The sequence below is a fragment of the Lissotriton vulgaris genome, chromosome 8 (assembly GCF_964263255.1).
Source record: "Lissotriton vulgaris chromosome 8, aLisVul1.2, whole genome shotgun sequence".
NCBI classification, from domain to species: Eukaryota; Metazoa; Chordata; class Amphibia; order Caudata; family Salamandridae; genus Lissotriton; species Lissotriton vulgaris.
Genome location: NC_141696.1, coordinates 1,353,788,280 through 1,353,810,492, shown reverse-complemented (window position 1 = coordinate 1,353,810,492; position 22,213 = coordinate 1,353,788,280). Strand labels below are relative to the sequence as shown.

The 22,213-nt window shown below is 46.4% G+C and overlaps 1 protein-coding gene across 1 annotated transcript in view; it reads right to left on the bottom strand.

The window, feature by feature from the left end:
• Nucleotides 1-22,213, bottom strand: part of SESN3 (sestrin 3) — a 293,232-nt gene that overhangs the window by 55,881 nt on the left and 215,138 nt on the right. Inside the window, exon 7 of the mRNA XM_086935298.1 lies at nucleotides 8,149-8,267. Within this exon, the coding sequence (XP_086791424.1) occupies nucleotides 8,149-8,267 (119 nt within the window). The remainder of the gene's footprint in view (nucleotides 1-8,148; nucleotides 8,268-22,213) is intronic.

The window sequence follows — 22,213 nt, the reverse complement described above, 5'->3', positions numbered from 1 at the left end:
CTAAATATTCCTCTACGCAACTTACCGGGCACATGGAGGACCCGGGAATCCTTTGTATGATTATGATTATGCAGTCCCCCATCTTGGACCTGACAAACGAGACAGTCATTGTCTCCCCTCTGACCTGAACGTGCTCTCGGCACAGTCCCCCCATCACATCCCGCTTGTTCCTCGCCACTAGCTCGCTTACCCGCATAGCCCCATGGAATGCCAGCGCAAAAGCCCCATGGAATGCCAGCGCAAAAGCGGCTCGGAACAACACTGTTTCATACTGGGATGAACACGTTGAAGGGAGTACCGATAATAACAGGGCCAGCCTATCCAGACCTATCGGGCGCCTTTCATCTACTCTGCGACCCTCAAGGCGTTGCCACCCACGTAGCGCTTTTTGTACAACGAAAGACGCTGTCGGGTCCTGGATCCCATAAGCCCTTGCCACAAAGGAAATGGCTGCCCGATGCCTCTGGGCCGTAGCCACTGATTTGCCTGCCTGATGTAAAGACAGCAGGAATTTTACTACCCACTCCTCCTGGCCCCAAAGCTCCCCTCTAGCAGTCCCCAAAAAGGACAAATAGGAACGGAACGCCCCTTCATATGCCTTCCTCGTCCTGGGTGCTAAACTCTCTCCCACGAGGTTTCGTAGTTCGGGGCACCGAGAGACCAGAGAGCTTCGGGAAAGGGTGCCGCCACCGGGTCCGCTGTGGGCAGAAAACCCCAGAAGGCCTGCATACGGAAACGAGAAAGCGCATCAGCCGCTTGGTTCATCACCCCCGGCACATGTCTTGCCTTAAATAGCACATTCAATTGCATACACAACAAAACAATTTCTTTGAGCAGTCTCAGAATCCATTTGCACCGTGCCGCCTGGCTATTGATACACTCAACCACGGTCATGTTATCAGACCAGAACACCACAGAGTGATCTCTGAACCCCTCGGGCCAAGTTTTCAGGGCCACCAGAATGGGGAACAGTTCAAGAAAAGCAATGTTACTCGTCAGCCCACCCTCATGCCACCATGACGGCCATTTTTGAGCCGACCATTGTGTGCCAAATATGGCACCAAAACCAATGCTCCCTACCGAATCTGTCCACAGCCCCAGCTCCTCGGAGGACACCGCCGGTTTGTTCCAGACAACTCGACCATTGAAATCCGCCAGAAATGCCAACCAAATGCGCATGTCCTGGCGAAACTCTGCCGAGAGCCTCGTGCGATGATGACCCTCCTTCAGGCCGACCATGGCCTGAGCGATCGAGCGGGAAAAGGGGCGGGCCATTGGCATTACTCTCAGGGCAAAATTCAACTGTCCCACCAATTGTTGTAATTGATGTAGCTTAACCTTGGACTCACTAATACACGTTTCCAGGGATGCCCTGAACCTTAGCACTTTGTCTCTCGGTAAACGAAAACAACCTTCCTCTGAGTCGAGCTCGATCCCTAGAAACTCGAGGCAAGTCGAAGGACCCACAGTCTTACCTGGTGCCAATGGCACACCAAAATGATTCATCAAGACACAAAATTCATTCAAAGCCTGAGCACATTCCGGATCCCCGGCTGCCCCCAGAAACAAAAAGTCATCGAGATAATGCATAACCTGTTGAAACCCCGTCTTCCTTGTGAAGACCCATTGCAGGAAACAACTGAATTTCTCAAAATAGGCACAAGATATAGAGCATCCCATTGGCATACATCTATCCATGTAATAGTGACCCTGAAACATGAAACCAAGAAGACGCTGATCGTCTGGATGTACCGGGAGCAACCGGAACGCTGACTCGATATCAGATTTTGCCATCAGCGCACCGGGCCCTAGGCGATTCAATATGGCTACGGCCTCATCGAAAGATGCGTACCGCACCGAACACACTTCCGGGTCTATCGCATCGTTTACGGAAAGACCACGTGGGGCTGACAAATTATGTATCAGCCGAAACTCACCCGGGTCCTTCTTGGGCACCACCCCTAAGGGGGAACAAACAAAGTTAGCAGCCGGTGGCACATTAAATGGACCGGCGACTCGACCTCGAGCCACCTCCTTCCCAATCTTCTCCTGTACCACGGTCGTATGTTGCAAGACTGATATTTGGTTTTTACATTTCGCTACACCCTGAAACTCCCCCACTGGGATGCGGAAACCATATGAAAACCCGTTCCGCAACATCCCAGCGGAAGCGTGATCCGGGTATTCGCTGAGCCAAGGAATCATTGCCATGGTATCAATCGGAGTAGGTAAAGGCGCCCCTCGGACTATTTCAGACCTGTTTGGCGCATCCTCTACCCCCGTTATCACCCGTTTTGGCTCTGCACATGGACTCAGGATGGGATGATTGCCCACACCCACCACATTCGTGCCTAAATTTGCATAACCCCTGGGGCCTCGTACATTTACCCTTGTTAAAGTTCCAACAAATCCCCCTTTTACCTGTGGTGCCGTTCGGCCTCGAGTGGTAGTCGTTACTCGTACCTGATCGAAAAGGCGTCCCAGCATATTGGAGGGAGGATTCGCCCACACTACTCCCTACCAATGGCAAATTCAACATACCAGTATCCTCCATTTTTGACCATGACACAGAATCGTAACAATCCCAAGTTAAGTTTTTATCATGTTCTTTCGCTTTTCTGAAGATATTATCGTAACAGAACCACTGATTTCCCCCATATGATACAGAATACCCCATGATCCGTGACTGATAAATCGGCAATTCGGACAGTAACTCGGGCCTACGTTCACCCAGGATGGATGTAAAAATCCCCCACGCTTTGCCCCAATTGGCAATGTTTTCATTTACCTTAAAGGCGGCCATCTTTGCGCGCCAAACACTCGGATGCATGAGTTCCTTTTGGCTCTTAACATGCTCCATCTCATAATGATCGGTAAGCAACGAGAAGATGTTTACATACTCATCTGCCCATATCTTCTCTTTAATAGCCATAGGGACATGTTGACCCAACTTTTCCCTTCGTGAAGGTGCAGACTCATCCCTCGCAATCGGCAATGGCCGCTTACCTGAACCAGGAGCTGTATCTGCGGCTGAGCCTGTCCCAGGTGGTTTTTCTACTGCCGCAGCCGGCGCGATAACTGGCGATGCTGCCTTCGCCGCCTCCCTCGTTTCGCGCAGTTGCTTCATCAACACCCGTGCGTCGTCAGCCGTGGCGCCCTCGCTATCTTTACCCAACCACGCTGCTAATTGTGCTGCCAGCTCGGGCGGCATATCCTCCCCGGACACGGGGGTGACCACTACGGGAATCGGATTCCCCTCTGCCGGCACCGGAGTTGGCCCTTCGAGTGGGGTACAGGGAACCGGGACGTCTCCCCCAGCTGCTCCCCTTCTGGGCCTCTTGCCTTTTCCTCCCGGAGCTGTTCCTGCCAAAGGACGTTTCGGTCCCCCTTCCCCGTCTTTATCCGCCATTCGCTTCTTTAGGTCGGTCACTTCTTTCATAAGAATACGCAGCATCTGGTCGGTAGTCATTCGCTTTCCAACTTTCTTAGGCATTCTCCAACAGAGTATCTGTAAGACAAACAAGAAAGATTAACACGCTCAAAATTGGCTCTTCGTTCCGTCTCGAGCTCACGTGCAGCGAGGGGGTGCAGCTTCAGAGCACAGGAACAAGAGGATGCGTTCTTGGCTTGTTGCTCCTTTTATCCGTCTTCAGGGCGGGCGTAAACCCGCCCCCGCCTGCCCCTAGGGCGTGGCCGGCCGCGTCAGTGTCTAGGCCAGCCCACTCTAGGGCGGGAAAAAGCGCGCCCGGCAACGCCGCTTCGGGCATACCAGCCGAGGCTCGCCTCCCGCCCAAAATTGGCTTCCCGGGGGGCTCGTGGTACTCCGCCATACGTTCGGGGGGACCGAATGGTCGCCCCTTTCCATTTGTTGTTCTTACTTGGACAGGCAGCTCTTCTCCTTAGGAAGCCTTTAATTAGTATATCTTAGTGTGATGACGGATGTAAACAATTTCTGTATAAATCTGGGGGCTTACTATCCTACCAAATAGTTTCTATGCACCTTTTCCACTTTGTTTTATCCGATTTCATATTGTCATCTCATTCGCATTAAAATGACATTGTTTTGTTTTCCTGTATGCGAATGTCTAAGTGATGTTTACCATCCTAATTACTCAATGGCCACGGGCCAAAGAGTGCTAAAAATAAGCTTAACAGGTGCATACTGGGTATCGGAGAAAAACCTGGGGTATAAACAGAACTCCATCGTGCAGTCAAGATTTACTCTCAGAGAAATGGCTAGTACCAGTACTGTGAAAGACCCCAGGTTTTGTAAACCCACGACATACTTCTTCTGCCATCAAACAGAGAGGGAGATTTACTTGCTTGTTTAACACAGTTGTGGTTTGGTCTTTATCACCAGAACCCATTCATTACACAAACGAGGAGAGCCCTTCCGCTTTCACACAAGGACTTATCAGAAAACTTGGACTGTGACAAGGATCTGTCTGCGTTTTACACTTCTTGCGTGAGCAAGACTTCAGAGACTTCATTTGTGTTCGGCAACATACAGTTTTGCGTTCTTGGGATTGTCTCCACATCCATAAGGGCACACACCTCACAGGACTTGGAAGTTATGCTCTGAACATAAACCCCAGAGGTACACCTCATGGGGATCTGTCACAGAAATCAGTTTGAAACAGTCCCTATAAAGCTTAAACTCTGTAGCTTTGGGAGGGGAGGGAACTGGACATGGTTCCCTCGTACAGTGAAAAAATTAATTTTGCACAAAAAAAAGGAATCAATTGGCAAAGGAACATGTTGGTAGCGAGTTCTGGATCCATGTGTGAAGGTGCAGAAAGAAAGGAACTGACGTTGACACTAAGAGGTCGAAGACGTACAGGTTTAGCGCTTAAGTGAAGGCTCCATTGTCCTTCCAGGGTAGAAGGAAGTCAACCCGGTGCCCCACAACACCACCTACCGGCAAAAGGAGCAATGCTGTTTAAATCTTCCAGACCCAGAGAAATTTGTGGTTCGAAGTAGGAGAAATTAGAGTTTCCCATCCCCTAGTGCAAATCTTCAGTACAATCCCTAGGCATCTGGCATCTTGATTAGTGATGATGAAGATACAATTGTGTTCGAAGAGCAGTTCGAGTAATGGATTTCACTTATGGGATCAATGGCAGCCAGATTGGTCCTCTTCTGGTTATATCTCTTGTACAATATCGCAAATGCCCTGAATAAATGCTTCTTCAAATGCTTAAGATCATGCATGGCGACAGTGGAATGGAATGGGCAAGGGAACAAACTCGGGTCAGATGGGAGATACTTACTCTGCCCTATGGCCACCTGACTTTGAACTTTACTTAACCTGTGGCCAGGATCAATTCACATATTACTGGCAGTACACAAGTTCCGCCCCTATCATGGCCCATGTAAAAAATAGAAAAAAATAATAGTGGACTCTGCATCTCTCACAACTCTAGTTAGACAGCGTCCTTCGCACAGCTGAACCATAATACGTTTGGTAAAATACACCGAACTACAATGGGACAAAATATGAAAGAGAACCTCACAACACAACCTATACACCTCAGAACAATTGTGTAGCCATAGCTTAGTCACCTGCTATCCCCTTACAGATGAGCATAAAATTCTTATGCCGCTGCAGCATTTATGGCTCATCAAGAGACTGGCTTCAAGACGGTAGCTCTCTACAACTCTCAACTATTACAAGCTTGGCAGACCACACACTGAACCATTAGGGGTGTTGTACCCTCCTTCCCAGAGGGATCTAATGTACTGTTCAGATTAACCAGAGACCTACCATGCTGCATTTCCCTAGGCCAACAGGCCCAAAGATTTATGAGACCCCACTATGAACATTCCTAATAGATAATATTCTGCCTGTTTTGATCCTAGCAGACTCTCCAATCTAGCTGACTTATGAGCATAGGTAGCCTACCTATTTGGGGAACTAAGTATATACTATATGTTATGCATTGTGGGTGATTGCTGCATGATATATTGCCATACTCACTGTGAAGGGATGCTGGATAGATTGCTGAATGGTATTAGCATATTGTATGCTGTGAAAGCAGAATCCCTGTCATATGTAACTTAAAATAATTCCAATCTCTGTGACGTTAAGGTTTTGTCTTTCATCCGTTCTGTCTTGTGGTTTGCATCAAAAATCCTCAAAAAATAAACAAATAAATAACTTTAAGAATTGTGATGCCGCTGTTCACAAGTGTTAGTAACTTTTATGAAGAGCGGACTATCCAATAATTATAAGATTTTAGATTTGTAATGACATTTTCAATAATGGTGACAGGATATGCCCTATTTATGTGTATATGTGCTAAAAGTGTATGTTGATGGCATATTTCTGAATGAGCTGATTAAATGCCCAAGTCATATTTAATTCAAAACTTCAAGCATGTTTGTTGAAATCACCACAAAAAACGCTAGGTGTTGATGAGCTGCTACTACAGTTACAAACTTGAAAGAATTTTATAGAATCCTGTACTGGACATAGGAGGTCACAATGACCAACTCAAGTTCCTGAAGCGTATAGAAATTGTTATGTAGAGGTAGGTGTCGCGAAAATCCACTGTGGATCTTATGAATAGGCAACCAATTTTGGACCTCCATATTTTGGTTGAAAGTGCAATGCTGAGAACAGAACGCCTGACTTAAGAACTCTCTCAAGAGAAACGCCAGACTTGGCATGCATTTTACAAAGTTATCGGATGGGAAAGAAGCAGAAACGAGAATACTCTGCAGGAAAGATTTGATTTACTTTTGAAAACAGCCTTAGGTTCTGGGTCCAGCGGCGCTATAAGCAGTTTTCTGCTCCAATTATGAGGAGGGATGACCCATGACTGCAGGACATTCATTAGATTGTTTTGGATTCTCAACTGGTGAAGAAGCTGTTTAGCTAGGGGGTACGTTAATCAGTTAAAACAAATGATATCTAAGGATGCTTCTAGAGTAAACATGCAGAAGTTAAGCTCAGATCCTCTCATCTCCAATTCTGAACTAAGTACATGACATGAACAGAGTAGCAAAACCGTACTCTATTCTCCAGGAACAAATTGGACCAATGTGATCTGCCTCCCGGGGGAGGAGGTGAGAGGCAATTAACAAGTTAAATTCCTCTGCAACCCATCACTGCTGTTTGGACTTTAGAGACAAGACTGTAGTTAGTGAAAGGCCACCACACCACAACTCTGATAAGTCTGGAAAGTAACAGCTATAAATATAATATGATATCATTCAATTTGTATCATATATTAACAAGTAGATCTCAGCCAACACATGTTTCATCCGGCATCACCTGGACTTCCTCAGGCCTTCGAGCATAAAATCTCCATTGAAAAGGAAGTCTCTCTGAATTTCAGCCCAGCCATATTAAAATGAAAAGTAAATGTTCATGGTAACTGTGTCTTGCTAATACCAGAATCTAATATCCAGAGACAACTTCCAGCCTCGTATAAATATTGAGATACGTAAGCTGCCATCTACAATACTTCTACCCGAAATGTAGGCTTACTCTACAGTCTACATACATGTGGATTTAGCTAATAGAAAAGCAAGTAAGTACAATTTTTAGTACTCTTTCCACTACAAAGCTGGAAGTTCCAGCTGGATATTTTATTCTGTTATAAGCAAGACATGGTTACCATGAACATTTAAATTTCATTTTCTTAAGGGCGTGTTGAAATTCAGAGAGACCTTTTCAATTCAGAGTTTCTGATCAAAGCCCTGAGGAAGTCTAGGCGATGATCTCAGACAAAACACGTTCTAGCTAGTTGTCTTGAAGGAAGGAAAATAAAGAACTGTAATTTGGATAAGACTGGACAAGACTCTATATCATGTTTCGAGTGCTTACAAGGACTTGCTTACAAGGACTGAAGTGTATTATTCAAGCACTTTGAGCTCCTGAAAACATCTATATCTAAGCTAAGGATTTTGGCTATGTGATTACTCAATAAATAACTAAAGTTGTGTTCGCACTAAGTGTTGCTCTCGCACTGGCATTGCCTCGGGACATCCGAGATTAAAAGTTCTACAGATCTTTTGGTTTGTGACATAGACACTGGGTTCTTTACAATAATCATGTTCATATTTGATGCTTGCACACGAAAACCAAATGCTGTACCTGCTGCAGACTGTCTATGAGACACAGGGTGAGTCATATTTACAAACCTGAGCTCGGAATGTTGGTAGGTGCTCTTCTCCTCTCCTAGCGAAGTCTTTGTATCCAAACCCTGGATCTTCAATGTAGCGTGAAGCAGTGGACGAAGAGACTAGATCATCATCATAAGCTGAGAAGGGGCAGAAAGTGCAACGCCAATATTATCAGAATAAATAGGACTAGCTGTGATACTCGTTGACATACAACACAAACTAATTAGTCTTTATTACTTTTTTAGCTGACTTTCAAAAAAGTCAGCAGGAATGGGAAGCGTGCTGAAAGGAGATATGAAAAAAAGGAAATAATGGACAAATAATACAACCTTCAAAAGATCTAGTGTTTTTGCAGTAGTCAAACACTTTTCTTTGAATCAATAATATCAATTTTGGCAAAGTGAAAATCCACGTTGAAGACACATTGGAGTCTGGTTTTTGGTTGACAAATGCTGCATGACAAATTAATAATAGCAACCATGTCTCCAAAAAGTGTAGACTAGAGTCAAATTATGGCAGCAGCGGAGTGTTCAAAAGATGTGCGAATGCACTCAGTAAGGCCCCTGGACTCTGACAGATTCTGCACACGCAATTTTGCTTTTTGTAAAAATATTTCATATTTTTCTGTATTGAGCGCAACAGAAATATGTCTCGTGGAATTTGTGAACATGCATATAGTACCCACATTTTTGTCAGAACTGAATAAGAATTTGATTGTAATAATGTGAAGAAAATCAATTTTAGAGAAGAGACGTGGGAGATACTCCGGTATGGTGCAACACTAATGTTGTATGGAGACAGCATACTGAGGCGAATGCCACAGGAAACATTTATTTCTAGTTATGTTCAATAGAAATGGAGTAAAACGACTTTACATTCGCCCAACAATTTTTTTTTTTGTTTCTAATGTTCTCATATCTCAGAACAAAAATAATGCATTTGGATGACCAAAGGACATTTTCTTTGTATACCAGATTTGAACTAAAACACCTTATTTTAGAGCTCCAACATACTACATCAGACAGGAAAATCTGGCCCACCTTAACCACATTCCGTTCTCCAGCAAATTAAACGTTGGTAGGGGTGTGCAACTGGCTATTCGCACTCTCTCAAATTGGATGAATATAAAAGCAGGCAACATTCATAAGGTCCCCTCTTAACCACCAAAGGAGTTGAGGGTTAAGACTTCTTGAAGACCATCAATTCTGAATTAAAAGAATACCATTTCCTGAACAAGGATTTTTCATAAATATAAACTACTGGAGACACCAACTTTTAGCGACCTCCACAGTTGTTTTAAACATCTGCATCTAATTTATTGCAAACCATGAGTCCTAAGGATCAAATTCATCAAGCATAAACAAAAGAGCTCATAACTGACGAGTATAAAATGTCAGCCCAGCAGAGTTTCACAAAAAGTTAACATTTTGCTGTGGGGAAATACTTTTAGTTTAGCAACCTGAAATATTTAATCTCTGAAACATCTAAGGTAATATGGTATGAATCCTATTTCTCCACCCACTCAATCTTATCAGGGATCAAGAATAGGCACTTTTCACTTTTTTAAAGTTGTTGCAATATCTGCTCTCGATTATGAATGAATGAATGAATTAATTAATTACACATTTGTTACGCGCACAGCTACCCGTAGGCATCCCGGCGCCCTTTGCTCATTCATTCACAGAGTTAGGCAAACAGGTGAGTTTTAACAAGCCTCCTGAATTTTTGATGATTGGGTCCCAATCTAATGGGGTCAGAAAGACTATTCCATAGTTTGGTTGCCTGTAGCGAAAAGCGTCTCCCGCCTGTACGTGTTCTTTTTGTTTTAGGGACCACTAACAGATTCTTATTATTATATCTGAGGGTCCGTTGAGGGCAATAGGGGGAGAACATGGCTTGAAATAGTACGGGCCAGTCTTATAGAAGGCTTTATGCACCGTGGTCAAGGACTTAAACTCCACTCTCCTTTGCACTGGGAGCCAGTGTAATTGGCGCAAACCAGATCTGGCAGAGGTCCGTCGTGGGATGTCCAGTAACAGACGTGCGGCACAGTTTTGGACCGTCTGGAGGATTTTAATAGCGCCTTGTGGAGCTCCCAGATAGAGTGCATTGGAGTAGTCAAGGCGCGATAATATCAGGGATTGTAACAGTATTCTCCTGGAACTGAACGGGAGGAGTTTAATGGTTTTCCTCAGTTGTCTCAGTAAGGCATAACAGATCGCTGCTACCTTGCGCACCTGTACTCCAAGATTAAGGGCAGGGTCGAGCCAGACCCCCAGGCTCTTAATTTGGCTTTTTGGTGGGGGGGCTGTCCAAGGCAAAGTGGCCACCAGTTGTCAATGGTGGACGGAGGCTTCTGTCCCAGTAACATTACCTCTGTTTTCGCACCGTTCAATTTAAGAAAGGATGTATCCATCCATGCGTGGATATCCGTTAGACAAGAGGAGAGATTTTTATAGGGGGCATTCTGAGACGCTAGTGAGATGATCAATTGCGTATCATCTGCATACGTCACCAGCTGTACTCCCCAGGGCAGAATCACCTCAGCCAAAGGCCTCATATAGATATTAAATAGTGTAGGGCTGAGGGAAGAGCCCTGGGGAACACCACACTGGAGACGCATTTGGGGTGAAGAAGCGTTGTCCTCAAAGACCGTGAAGGTCCTTTCCGTTAGAAAGGAACGCAGCCAATTGAGCGCTTGCCCCCAAACCCCTACTTCTCTCAGCCTCTGCAGCAAGATGTTATGATTCACGGTATCAAATGCCGCACTGAGGTCTAAGAGAAGTATGGCGGCATTGCAGCCGGTGTCAAGGATCTTCCTAGTCTCCTCTACCACCGTAATAAGGGCGGTCTCTGTTCCCTGAAGGCTCCGGAAGCCAGTTTGCGTAGGGTGCAGTACATTCCTTTCCTCCAGAAATGCAGAAAGCTGGGCATTTACATACTTTTCGGCAAGCTTACTGACTGTTGGCAGCAAGGATATAGGCCGATAATTAGCCCAGTCATCTGGGTTAAGGTTTTTTTTTTTTAGAAGAGCCTTTACTCTGGCTTGTTTCCAGGAAGGGGGCACCGTGCCAGAGGCCAGTGAGGAGTTTATCACCTCCTGAATAAGTGGAGTCACCGTCTCCGATACCAGCTGTAAAATCGTAGGGGGTGCTGGATCCAATGGGGACCCAGATTTTAAGTTTTTAAGCAGTCCCTGAGTAGTCAAAACATCCATGGGAGGAAATTCTTTAAACTCCGCCATGTCTTCACCCACAGGAGTAGACAGTTCTGTAGGGGCGTGGGGGAAGGAGGAATAGATATTTATCACTTTTTCCGAGAAAAATGTGGCCAGCTCATTACAACGTAGTTGCGCTTTGTTGGGATCGGCCACTGAGGTCGGTGATGTAATCAATGATTTAAAGATTTTAAACATTTCACGGGGAGCATTGGCTGAGGTATAAATTTTATCCTGGAAATACTTAGATTGTGTAGTTTTAATTTCCCGTTTGTATTTCCTAAGAGCAGACTTATAGTTCTCCTTCGTATCTGGAGTGGAGTTCTTCCTCCACTTTCTTTACTCCTGTTTACAACACCGCTTGAGTGCCTTTAATTCTTCGGTGTACCAAGGTTTCTTATTGTCCCCATGTCTGTGGGAGAGTTGGGATTTAGGGAGGGTAAGGTCTAGGGAATTTTCTACCCACTGGTTGAACTGGGCATTAGCTTCTATAGGGTCATTCTTTAAACTAGGTAGGGATTCCCTAAGATTAAGGTTCCAGTTATCCACTGGGAGCTTAGACCATATCCGGGTTATTCTCTTAGATGTTATTGCAGGTCTGTCTTGTTCTGTCAAAGGCAGCGTGAAGAGTAGCAGATAATGGTCTGACCAGGGGACCCTGATTGAATTGGTAAATTTAAGGTTACCCAGATTAGTATAGCAGTGATCTAAGGTATGTCCTGCTTTATGAGTAGGGCCTAGTACCAGTTGAGTGAACTGAAGTGCTTCCAAGCTAGAAGTTAATTTAAGACATGCAGATGAATCCGGTTCGTCTAAATGTATGTTAAAGTCACCTAAAATGGTGAAATTGGGGGAAGCACTCGCTAGGGTAATAGCGTTCGTAAATAATTCCTCACAGAATTGCCCATATGTGCCAGAGAGTCTGTAAACTAACAGCCCCGATAGTGTGGAAGTGGAGGAGAGGGTAATGGTAAACAAGAGACCTTCAGCTCCAGAAATGTTTACTTTCTCGATTCTAGCTGCCATTTCCCTCCTAAGGATAATACCAATACCTCCACCTCGTGTATCTACCCGATTCTGCCTCAGGAATGTGTAGTCAGGGGGGAGTGCCCAAACAATGTCAGGGTCAGAGCTTTCGGAGGTCCATGTCTCTGTGAGAAATAGTACGTCAAGTTCTTGCTCCTCCACAAGAAGGTGGAGCTGGGTAGCATGTGCAGGAAGGGATCTGCAATTAAGTAGCCCTAAGGAGATTGGGCAGGAGGTGGTCTTATTATGGCCAGACGTCTCAGAAGTGAAACGATACCTACATCCTGTGCAGGGAGGTGAAATTCTGGTGTGTACTCGTAATTTGCTGCATTGCCCAGTTACATTATTCCTTAACGCTAATAGAGCGTTGCGACTATACGTTAAGTGAGGGAGTTTGGGCTTGGGCGACGCAGAGTGACTGGGCCCTGGGTCCGTCCTGGCCCGGATGGGCCCAGACGGGCTTACCTCAGGCGCACCTCAGGCGCAATTACGGCGCGTCCGCATAGCGCGTCCGCTGCGCGGAGGCAGAAGGGCGTGTTTAAGTAACAGCACCGAGTGCCTGTGTGCTGATGAGCTAGAGCTCCAACTGACCAGGGGAAAACCTCCCCAAGATGGCCGACGCCTAATTCCCCTCACCTCCTAGTTCGAGGCTGGCTTGAGAGCTTAGATCTGTCCCAAATGTCCCAATGGAATTGCGCTAGTAATTTTAAACGTGCCACTAAGCAAAATGAAAAATAAAAGAATGATAAAATGCAATTTTAAAAAAACGATCTTTTCCCTTTTTTAAAGCAATCTAATCAGGCTATCTACGATGTGTAGAGGAGTGATGGTGTAAGTGTAGCTCTTCCGGCAGCCGCCTGCGAAGAGCTATATACATATAGACATCTAACCGTCCTCTGTAAACTGTTTAGTCATCAGTACAATGGCTAATCTCTGCTTCACAATAAAAAAAAAAAAAGTTTAGCAACAAATGAAGGCACTTTTTTGGCAGTCAGACGAAGAAGGAAGCAGTGGCAGAACTCACTAGTTTTTTCAGGGATTTAACTCTGCTACTTCACAAGGCAACCTAGATTTCTTTATCTCTTTTAAGATGATCAAAACTATGTTATCTCAAAAGGCTACTGAATCTGTACAGTATAGGCCACAGTGGAGTTTTCCAATGTTAGGGCTGTTGTCAGTAAAGGAAAGGTCCTGTGGGACTGCATCAATAATGGTACAATTATTCATACATTAGGGTTTGATAGCATGGTGTACAGGGAAACCATGTGGCAGACCTGCAGATTTGAAATAAACAGTTTTTGAGCTCAAGGCAGTGGATGTTGTTTTATCTCATTGGAGGTAACATTCAGGGGCAAAAAACTTCAGCTCTGCATGGGTCAGTTCTTTGCCCTACATCGTACTTTCAAAAGGTCAGGCGCTTGGAAACCCAAGAAGGCTTGGGCTTTGCAAGGGAAAAGCCCAAAACTCTTCAGAGAGACAGTTGCCTTAGTCCACAGAAGAGGTTTCGTAAAAACAAATGTCAATGATACTGATTCACTGAAAGTAGTCTGATATACTCACAACATATTTTCTTTGGTCTAAAAGTTCAGATTTTGATTTGACAGAGAGCCATGCTGAGCTTCAAAATTCCCAACAAAAATAGAATTAAAAAAGACTTTTGTAGTCAAAAGAACAACAGAAACAATTAACTTGAGGATTCAGTATGCCATTATCAACCAGAAAACCTGAACCAGCGACATGTCAATGGTTGCCAATGTAGGAAGCTGTCTCTCTATATAGTGCATCAAAATGAGGACCACTATGCAGAGTCCAGGCAAACAACAAAAGGAATTACAGTGGCACAAATGGCACCCCAAATGCTGTCTTTTGTAGTAGAGTTGGCGAGCAGTAAGGCATATCAGAGGGTAGTGCTAATCATCTAACACACACACAAAGACAGTAAGTGAGAGACACACAAAGAAATCAGACACCAATTTATAAACCTAACATGTTTTTATATGTTTTTAGATACCAAGATCATCGGAATCAATTAAGTAAATTTTGAGTTACAAGTTTTTACAGTTTTCAAAAGCGTACAGTGCAATTTTTGGGTGCAGCAATGTTATCAAATTTTTAGGAAACACATGTACTCTCTTGGGGCACTTAGCAGCGACTTACGGGATTATTCTCGAGGACTTTAGTATGGGGTAAGGTCCAATGCCACACCAACAGGTCACCTTGGGAGGCTCTGGGGTGTCCGGGTGCAGAGGTGTGTTACAGCGTCAGGTGTCCTATTCATTTCAATGGGGAACGGTCCAGTTGAAAATTGGCTGTAGGATGGGACTGGGGGACCAGTCCTGGGAAATCCAAAGAGTGGCTTAACCCTTAAGATCCTGGGGCACCCAGGGACACCCTTGGTCCACTTCTCCTCGGGCTGTGGGGCTCGGATTCAGTGGTGTCTTTTGGCATTGGATCCGGTGCTGGAGTCTCTCGTGGTTGAAGGGGGCTTGCTAAAAGAGTCTGAAGGCAGCAACTGAAGTCCAGTCTGGGCAATGTGAGCATTCTATAAGAGGGTAGAATGATACACCAAACCACCAATTGCATGTGGTTGGAGCATAAGGAAAATGCTACTTATCAGTATGCATCTGTTCTTGGCATGTAGTGCTGCAGATTCTCACACTTAGCATTAGATTGCCATTTGGTGTTGGCTCGGATGATTGCATGTTGTTGTCTTGGAAGAAGTCTTTGTTGTCACGAGATAGGTGACTCCTCCCTTGGACGATAGTGCGCATGGGCATCGACTCCATCCTTGGATTTTTTTTCGCCATGAAGGGAAATGATGGAGTTAGTAGAAAGAAAAAAGATGTCCATGTGTTTATATCTAAGTAAGGTAGAACTGGAACAGATACAGCTCCCGGGGAGGCGGTGTCCGTGTGAGAATCTGCAGCTCTACTTGCCAAGAACAGATGCATACTGGTAAGTAGCATTTTCCGTTCGAGGCATATGAGCCGCAGATCTCACACTTAGCATAGACTATACAGCAGTATCTCCCCTAGCGGTGGTCACCTGTATGTGTTTCAGTAGTTTGAAAAATAATTTTGAGGACAGCTTGGCCTACAGCAGCTTGCTGCTTGGCTTGCACACCAACACAATAGTGTTTAGTGAAGGTGTGTGTTGTAGACCATTTTGCTGCCTTTCAGATGTCTTCTAGGGGAATGTTCCCTAAGAAAGCCATAGAGGCTCCTAGCTTGCGTGTGGAGTGCGCTCTAGGAGGAGTTGATAATGTGCGTTTTGCTTTTTGATAGCATATTTGGATACATTTTACTATCCACCTTGCAATACCAGCTTTAGAGATGGGATTGCCTTTATGTGGGGAAGAGAAAGCTACAAACAATTGTTTAGCGATAGGATTTAGTTCTGTCAATGTAGTAAAGAAGGGCTCTTTTTACATCTAGGGTGTGTAGAGGTCTTTCAGCTACAGAGTCTGAGTTTTGAAAAAACACTGGCAACTCCACTGATTAAGATGCAATGGAGTGATGACTTTAGGAAGGAATTTGGAATTTGTTCTGAGGACCACTTTGTTACGATGTAATTGTAAAAATGGTTCCTGTATAGTGAAAGCTTGAATCTCACTCTTCTAAGAGAGGTAATGGCAACTAGGAACGCTATTTTCCATGTGAGGAACCGTAGTTCACATTTGTGTAAAGGTTCAAATGGGGGTCCCATGAGCCTGGTAAGAACAATATTTAGGTTCCACACTGGAGAGGGTGGTAACCTAGGAGGAAAGATTCTCTTCAATCCTTCCATAAATGCTTTAATTGCAGGGACTCTAAATAGTGACACATGTTGTCTGTTTTGTAAGTACGCAGCAAGTGCTGCAAGATGTAAACGTATAGATGAGTATGCTAGATTACATCTTTGTAAGTGCAGTAGATAGCAAATGATATTCTGGATGGAAGCATCCAGTGGGTCAATATGATTATTGGTGCAGTAAATGGCAAACCTTTTCCATTTTGCAGTATAGCAATCTCTAGTAGTGGGTCATCTGGCTTCTTTGATGATGTTCATACAGTCTGGTGGCAGGTTAAGGTAACCAAACTCCAAGACTTCAGGAGCCAGATCCATCTGACTTGGATCTGGATGTCTGATCTCTCCATGGTTCTGCGTTAACAGGGATGGGGACAGGCACAGTCTTTTGTGTGGAACTAGTGAGAGCTCTAGCATCGTTGTGAACTACGGTTGGCGTGCCCATGGGGGAGCTACTAAGATTAGTTTGAGAGACTGTTGTCGGAGCTTGGGTACCACTAGTGGGATTAGTGGGAGTGGTGGAAAAGCATATTCAAATCTGCCTGGCCAGTTCATCCATATTGCATTGCCCTTGGACAACGGGTGTGGAAACCTGGCAGTCGTGTGTAGCGAACAGATCTATGTCTGGTTGGCCCCACTTGTGGAAAAATGGTAGAAGAACTTGTGGATGTAGCGCTCATTCGTGAATATGTAATGTCTGTCGACTTAACAGATCTGCAATCGGATTGTGAACTCCGGGAAGGTGTTCGGCTAGTAGATATATTTCTTGTGAAATGGCCCATCCGCAGATGTTTTGTGCAAGCAGGGACAGTTGCAGAGAATGTGAGCCTCCTTGTTTCTGTATGTAGTACATGGCTGTCACGTTGTCCGTCCGGATCAAGACAGCTTTGTTCTGTAGATTTTAGTGCTACGAATATTGCTAGTAGCTCTAGGTGACTGATGTGGAGCACTCTTTGTTGAGAGGTCCAACTTCCCTGAGTTGTATGTGCTAGGAGATGGGCTCCCCATCCTGTGAGTGATGCGTCTATTGTAAGTACTATCTGTGGAAGAAGTTCGAGGAACGGCCGCCCTTTGGATACGTTTTTGGTGTTCCACCACTGCAGAGCGCGATGTGTGCAGCGGTCCCCCAACACCAGATCTGTAAGTTGTCCTTGAGCCTGAATCCACTGACGTGCTAAACATTCTAGTAATGGACGCATTTGAAGTCTTGCATATGGTACAATAAAAATGCAAGATGCCATCATGCCTATGAGTTGCATGAACACTCTGGTTGGGAGAGTGTGTTTGGCTTGAAATTTTGTGACTAAGGCTTGAATGCTAGCTATCCTGGCTGGACTGGGATTTGCTAGAGTGTAGAGGTGTTTATTGTGGCCCCCAGATATTGGTGTATATGAGAGGGCTGGAAATGTGACATGGTGTAGTTGATCATGAACCCCAAGTTGTGTAATGTTTAAATGGTATGATGAGTGTGTTGAACACACGGATTGAATGACTTGGCTTTTATCAGACAGTCGTCTAGATATGGGAAGACATGGATTTGTTGTCTTCTGAGATGTGCTGCTACTACTGCAAGGCACTTTGTGAACACTCTGGGTGCACTTGTCACCCCAAATGGAAGGACTTTGAACTGATAGTGTTGTCCGTGTAGTACAAACCTTAGATACTTCCTGTGAGAAGGATGGATGGGAACGATTAGTTTCTTACCTGTCGGTGTAGTTTTGCAGCTTGATGATCTTTCTGGATTCACTATGCTGTGCATATTCCGCGGTCTTGTGGTTGGGTCCGGATTCGTAGTCTTTTCTCTCTTTTTTTTTTTTTTTTTGTGTCCCAGGTGGGCGTCGGCGTCACCCTTCCTTGGGTGTATTTCCGGTGACGTCGGCATGCTTCCTGCGGAAGCTCCCATCCCTGGGCGCCATCTTCGGATTCTTTTTTCCGTGTTTCCTCCGTTTCCGAAGTGATGGCAATGTTCTATGTAGGTGAATTTTCCTTAACCGCCCTGTATGTAAAATCCATTTTATCTATTCATCTTCTCTTTTTTTTTTTTTTTTTTGACCACCCCTTTTCTCTCCAGCCTCATCTTTCTGGCGGAGGTGGGTGGGTTCGCTAGTGAATCCAGAAAGATCATCAAGCTGCAAAACTACACCGACAGGTAAGAAACTAATCGTTTTGCAGCGTGAATCTTTCTGGATTCACTATGCTGTGCATAGATTTTGTAGCGGTTTCTCATTTCCGTGGCGGCTGGGTGGAAGATGAGTTCTGGTTTCTGAATATGTGCTGGAGCACCTTTTGTCCGACTTGCGCTTCCTTGTTCATCTGCACATCCACGCAGTAGTGTTTTGTGAACGTGTGCATTGAAGCCCATGTTGCCGCCAGGCATATGTCCTGTATGGGCGTGTTAGCCAGGAAGGCTATTGTGGCCCCCTTCTTCCTAGTGGAGTGTGCACGCACTCCCTCGTCTAGTTCCTGTCCTGCCCTGTTGTGGCAGAGCTGAATCGTCTGTGCTATCCATCGTGCAATAGTGTTCTTCGTTACTGCTTTGCCCATGTAATTTTTGGCGAATGACACAAAGAACTGTTTCGTTTTCCTGTGCTCCTTTGTCCTTTCAATGTAATGCATGACCGCCCTTCTGGCGTCCAAGGTGTGCAGAGCTCGCTCAGCGCTATTGGTTGGTTTTTGGAAAAAACTCGGTATCTGTATGGACTGGTTCATGTGGAACCTGGAGACCACCTTCGGCATGAAGTGTGGGTCCGTCCTCATCACAACCCTATCACTATGTATTTGAATGTAGGGCTCCTGTAGTGTTAGCGCTTGTAGTTCGCTTACCCTGCGTAATGACGTTATAGCAACTAGGAAGGCTGTTTTCATGGTTAGCATCTTTAAGGAGGCCCTGTGCAGTGGTTCAAAGGGCTCCTTCATGAGTTCCGTGAGAACTACGTTCAAGTTCCATGCTGGTGGTGGCACCCGCTTGGGCGGTGCGATCCTCTTCGCTCCTTCCAGGAACCTCTTGACAACCTGGGATGTGAAGAAGCTTCTGCCCATCTCACCCCTTGTGTAGGCTACTATAGCCGCTAAGTGAACCCTCAAGGAGGATGAACTGAGTTTTTTGTCCAGCAAGTGTGTCAGGTATCGCAGCACTGTGGAGTCTTTCTTCATCTTCTTGTGAAGTTGTTCACGTTTGCACCACATCGTGTATCTTTTCCACTTTGCGACATAGCACCGCCGTGTGCTCGGCCTCCGTGCCTCGCGAAGGACCCTGAGGGTGCTCTCTGGCAGTCTCAAATGTGCAAACTCTATGTCCTCAGGAGCCATGCTACTAGGCTCATGGTCTCTGGCTCTGGGTGCAGCACCTCCCCGTTCTGCATGGAGAGCAGGTCCTTTCTTCTGCCGAATCTGTGGGGTGCACTCTGTGACATCTCCATGATCTGCGAGTACCATGTCTGCCTCGCCCACTGTGGCGCGACCAGTATCAGGGTCATCTTGCTCGCTCTGCACTTGCTCAGTACTCGGTGTATCAGTGGTATCGGGGGGAAAGCGTAGGCAAATCTCCCGGACCAATCTATCCATAGGGCATTCCCAAGGGACCCCTCTTCGGGTAGTCTGGATGCGAAGTACTGGCATTTCGCATTCTGGCGTGTTGCAAACAGGTCCACTGATGGCGTTCCCCACCTGTTGAATAACCACCTCGTTTCCTGAGCATTGAGTTCCCACTCGTGGGATGCCGATGTCTGTCTGCTCAGCCAGTCCGCCTGAATGTTCTCTTTCCCTGGTAGGTGTATGGCTAGCAGGTCTATCTGTAGTGGGATGGCCCATCTCCATATCTCCTGTGCCAGTGTTGAAAGCGTTGTTGACTGTGTTCCACCCTGCTTGTTGATGTAGAACATCGCCGTGGTGTTGTCTGTCTGCAGTAACACCCTTTGTTTGTACAGTCTTGTCTGGAAGGCTTTCAGTGCCAGGAAGATTGTCTTCAATTCTAGGTAATTGATATGCTTTGTCGCATCTGCTGGCGTCCACAGTCCTCTCACTTTGAGCTCCTCCATGTGAGCGCCCCATCCCTTCAGGGATGCGTCCGTGGTGATGGTCACAGTCGGAGTTGGGGGTGTTAGAGGCTTTCCCATTGTTAGGTTTTCCATGTTCCACCATGTCATCTCCCTTTGCACTGCGTGCGTCACCACCACAAGATCCTCCCAACTGCCTGACGCCTGTGACCACTGTTCCTGGAGCCATTCTTGCATGGGTCTCATGTGTAGCCGCACATTCGGCACCAGGTGGATGCATGATGCCATCATCCCCATGATCTTGCTCGCAGTCCTCGCTGTCCGAGCTTGCCCCTTCCGGTAGAGGCGAGTTTCCTTGACCAGTGCCCTTGCTCTCTTCTCGCTGGGGAACACCTTGGCCTGCACGGTGTTGATCACTGCCCCCAGGAAGGTCTTCACTTGCTCCGGTTCCATTGACGATTTTTCCCAATGGACGGAGAACCCCAGGTTTATGAGCGTGCTCGTCACTGTCTGTGCGTGGTGTTTGCACCTTTGGTACGAACTCGCCTTCACCAACCAGTCGTCTAGATAAGGGTATACGTGTATCCCCTGTCTTCGTAGGTGTGCAGCAACTGCTGCGAGGCACTTCGTGAATACCCTTGGTGCTGATTTGAGTCCGAAGGCCAGCGTTGTGAACTGGTAGTGGCCTCCCCCGATTGTGAACCTGAGCATATGCTTGTGCTTTTTGTTCATCGGTATGTGCAAGTAGGCGTCCTTGAGGTCTATCGTGACCATGAAGTCTCCGACCTGCAGTTGCGGTAGCACCTCCTGCAGGGAGGTCATTTTGAATTTCTGTGTTCTTATGAATTTGTTGAGGAACCTCAGGTCTAGGATGGGCCTCATCTTGTCGTCTACTTTTGGTACCAGGAAGTACGTCGAGTAGACCCACTTGTTCCTTTCCTTGAATGGGACTCGCTCTATGGCCTGTTTTAGCAGAAGTTCCTTTACCTCTTCCTGAAGCCTCGCCAGCTGGTCTCCTGCTGGTGGTCTTCCCCTTGGTTTCCTGCTTGTTGGCCTTTTCTCCAATTCCAGGCAATACCCGAATTGGATAATGTTTAGGATCCATTTGTCTGATGTGATTTCTCTCCATTCCTGGAGGTAAAATTTCAATCTTCCTCCCACTGGTGACATGTGGTCGTAGGTGTTTTGATTGTCCCGACCCCTTGGTACGTGGTGCCCCCCGGGGTCCTTTATGTGGCTGGGCACCCAGAGTTCTGTGGAGTCACTTCGAGGAGGGCTGCTGTCCCCCTCTCCTATTCTGGCCACGTCCGTTTCTCCCTCGAAAGGACTGACCTCTTGGTTGGTACTGCCAGGACTGCTTCTGCTGACCTTGATGTCCCTGTGAGTCTGTCTGTTGCGTTTGCTGGAAAGCCTGGTGTGATGTACCTGGTTGGTTTCCACCTCTCCCTCCGGGCCTCCGTGACGGGGTGCCTCTTCTGTTGCCTCTGAACTGCAACGCCCCCATAGACCTTGCCGTCTCATTATCTTTCTTGAGTTGGCTGAGTTTCTCGTCCACAGTTGCCTCGAAGAGCGTTTCGCCGTTGAACGGTGTGTTGAGGATACTGTGCTGCACCTCGGGTTTGAACCCTGAAATCCTGAGCCAGGCGTGTCTCCTTTCCGTGACACCCATCATCATCAGCCTGCTGGCAGTGTCTGCTCCGTCCAGGGCCGTCTTAAGGCAAGAATTTGCCGCATTTTTCCCCTCTTCGACCAACATCTCGGCCTTCTGCCTGGCCTCCTGGGGTAGGTCCTTCACCAAGTGCCCCAGGCCGTCCAAGATCTGGTACATGTGCCTGTTTATAAGAGCGTTGGAGTTAGCCATGCGCCAGTGGGTCGCAGCATTCCGTTCGATCCTTCTGCCCACCAGATCCATCCTCTTGCTCTCCTTATCCGGTGGTGGGCCCGAGGTAGTGGATACGTTGGCCCTCTTCCTGGCCGTGGCCGTGATAATGGAGTCTGCGGAGACCTCGCCTCGAATGTAGGCCGGGTCCTTCGTGGAGTGTTTGTATTTTTTCTCTGT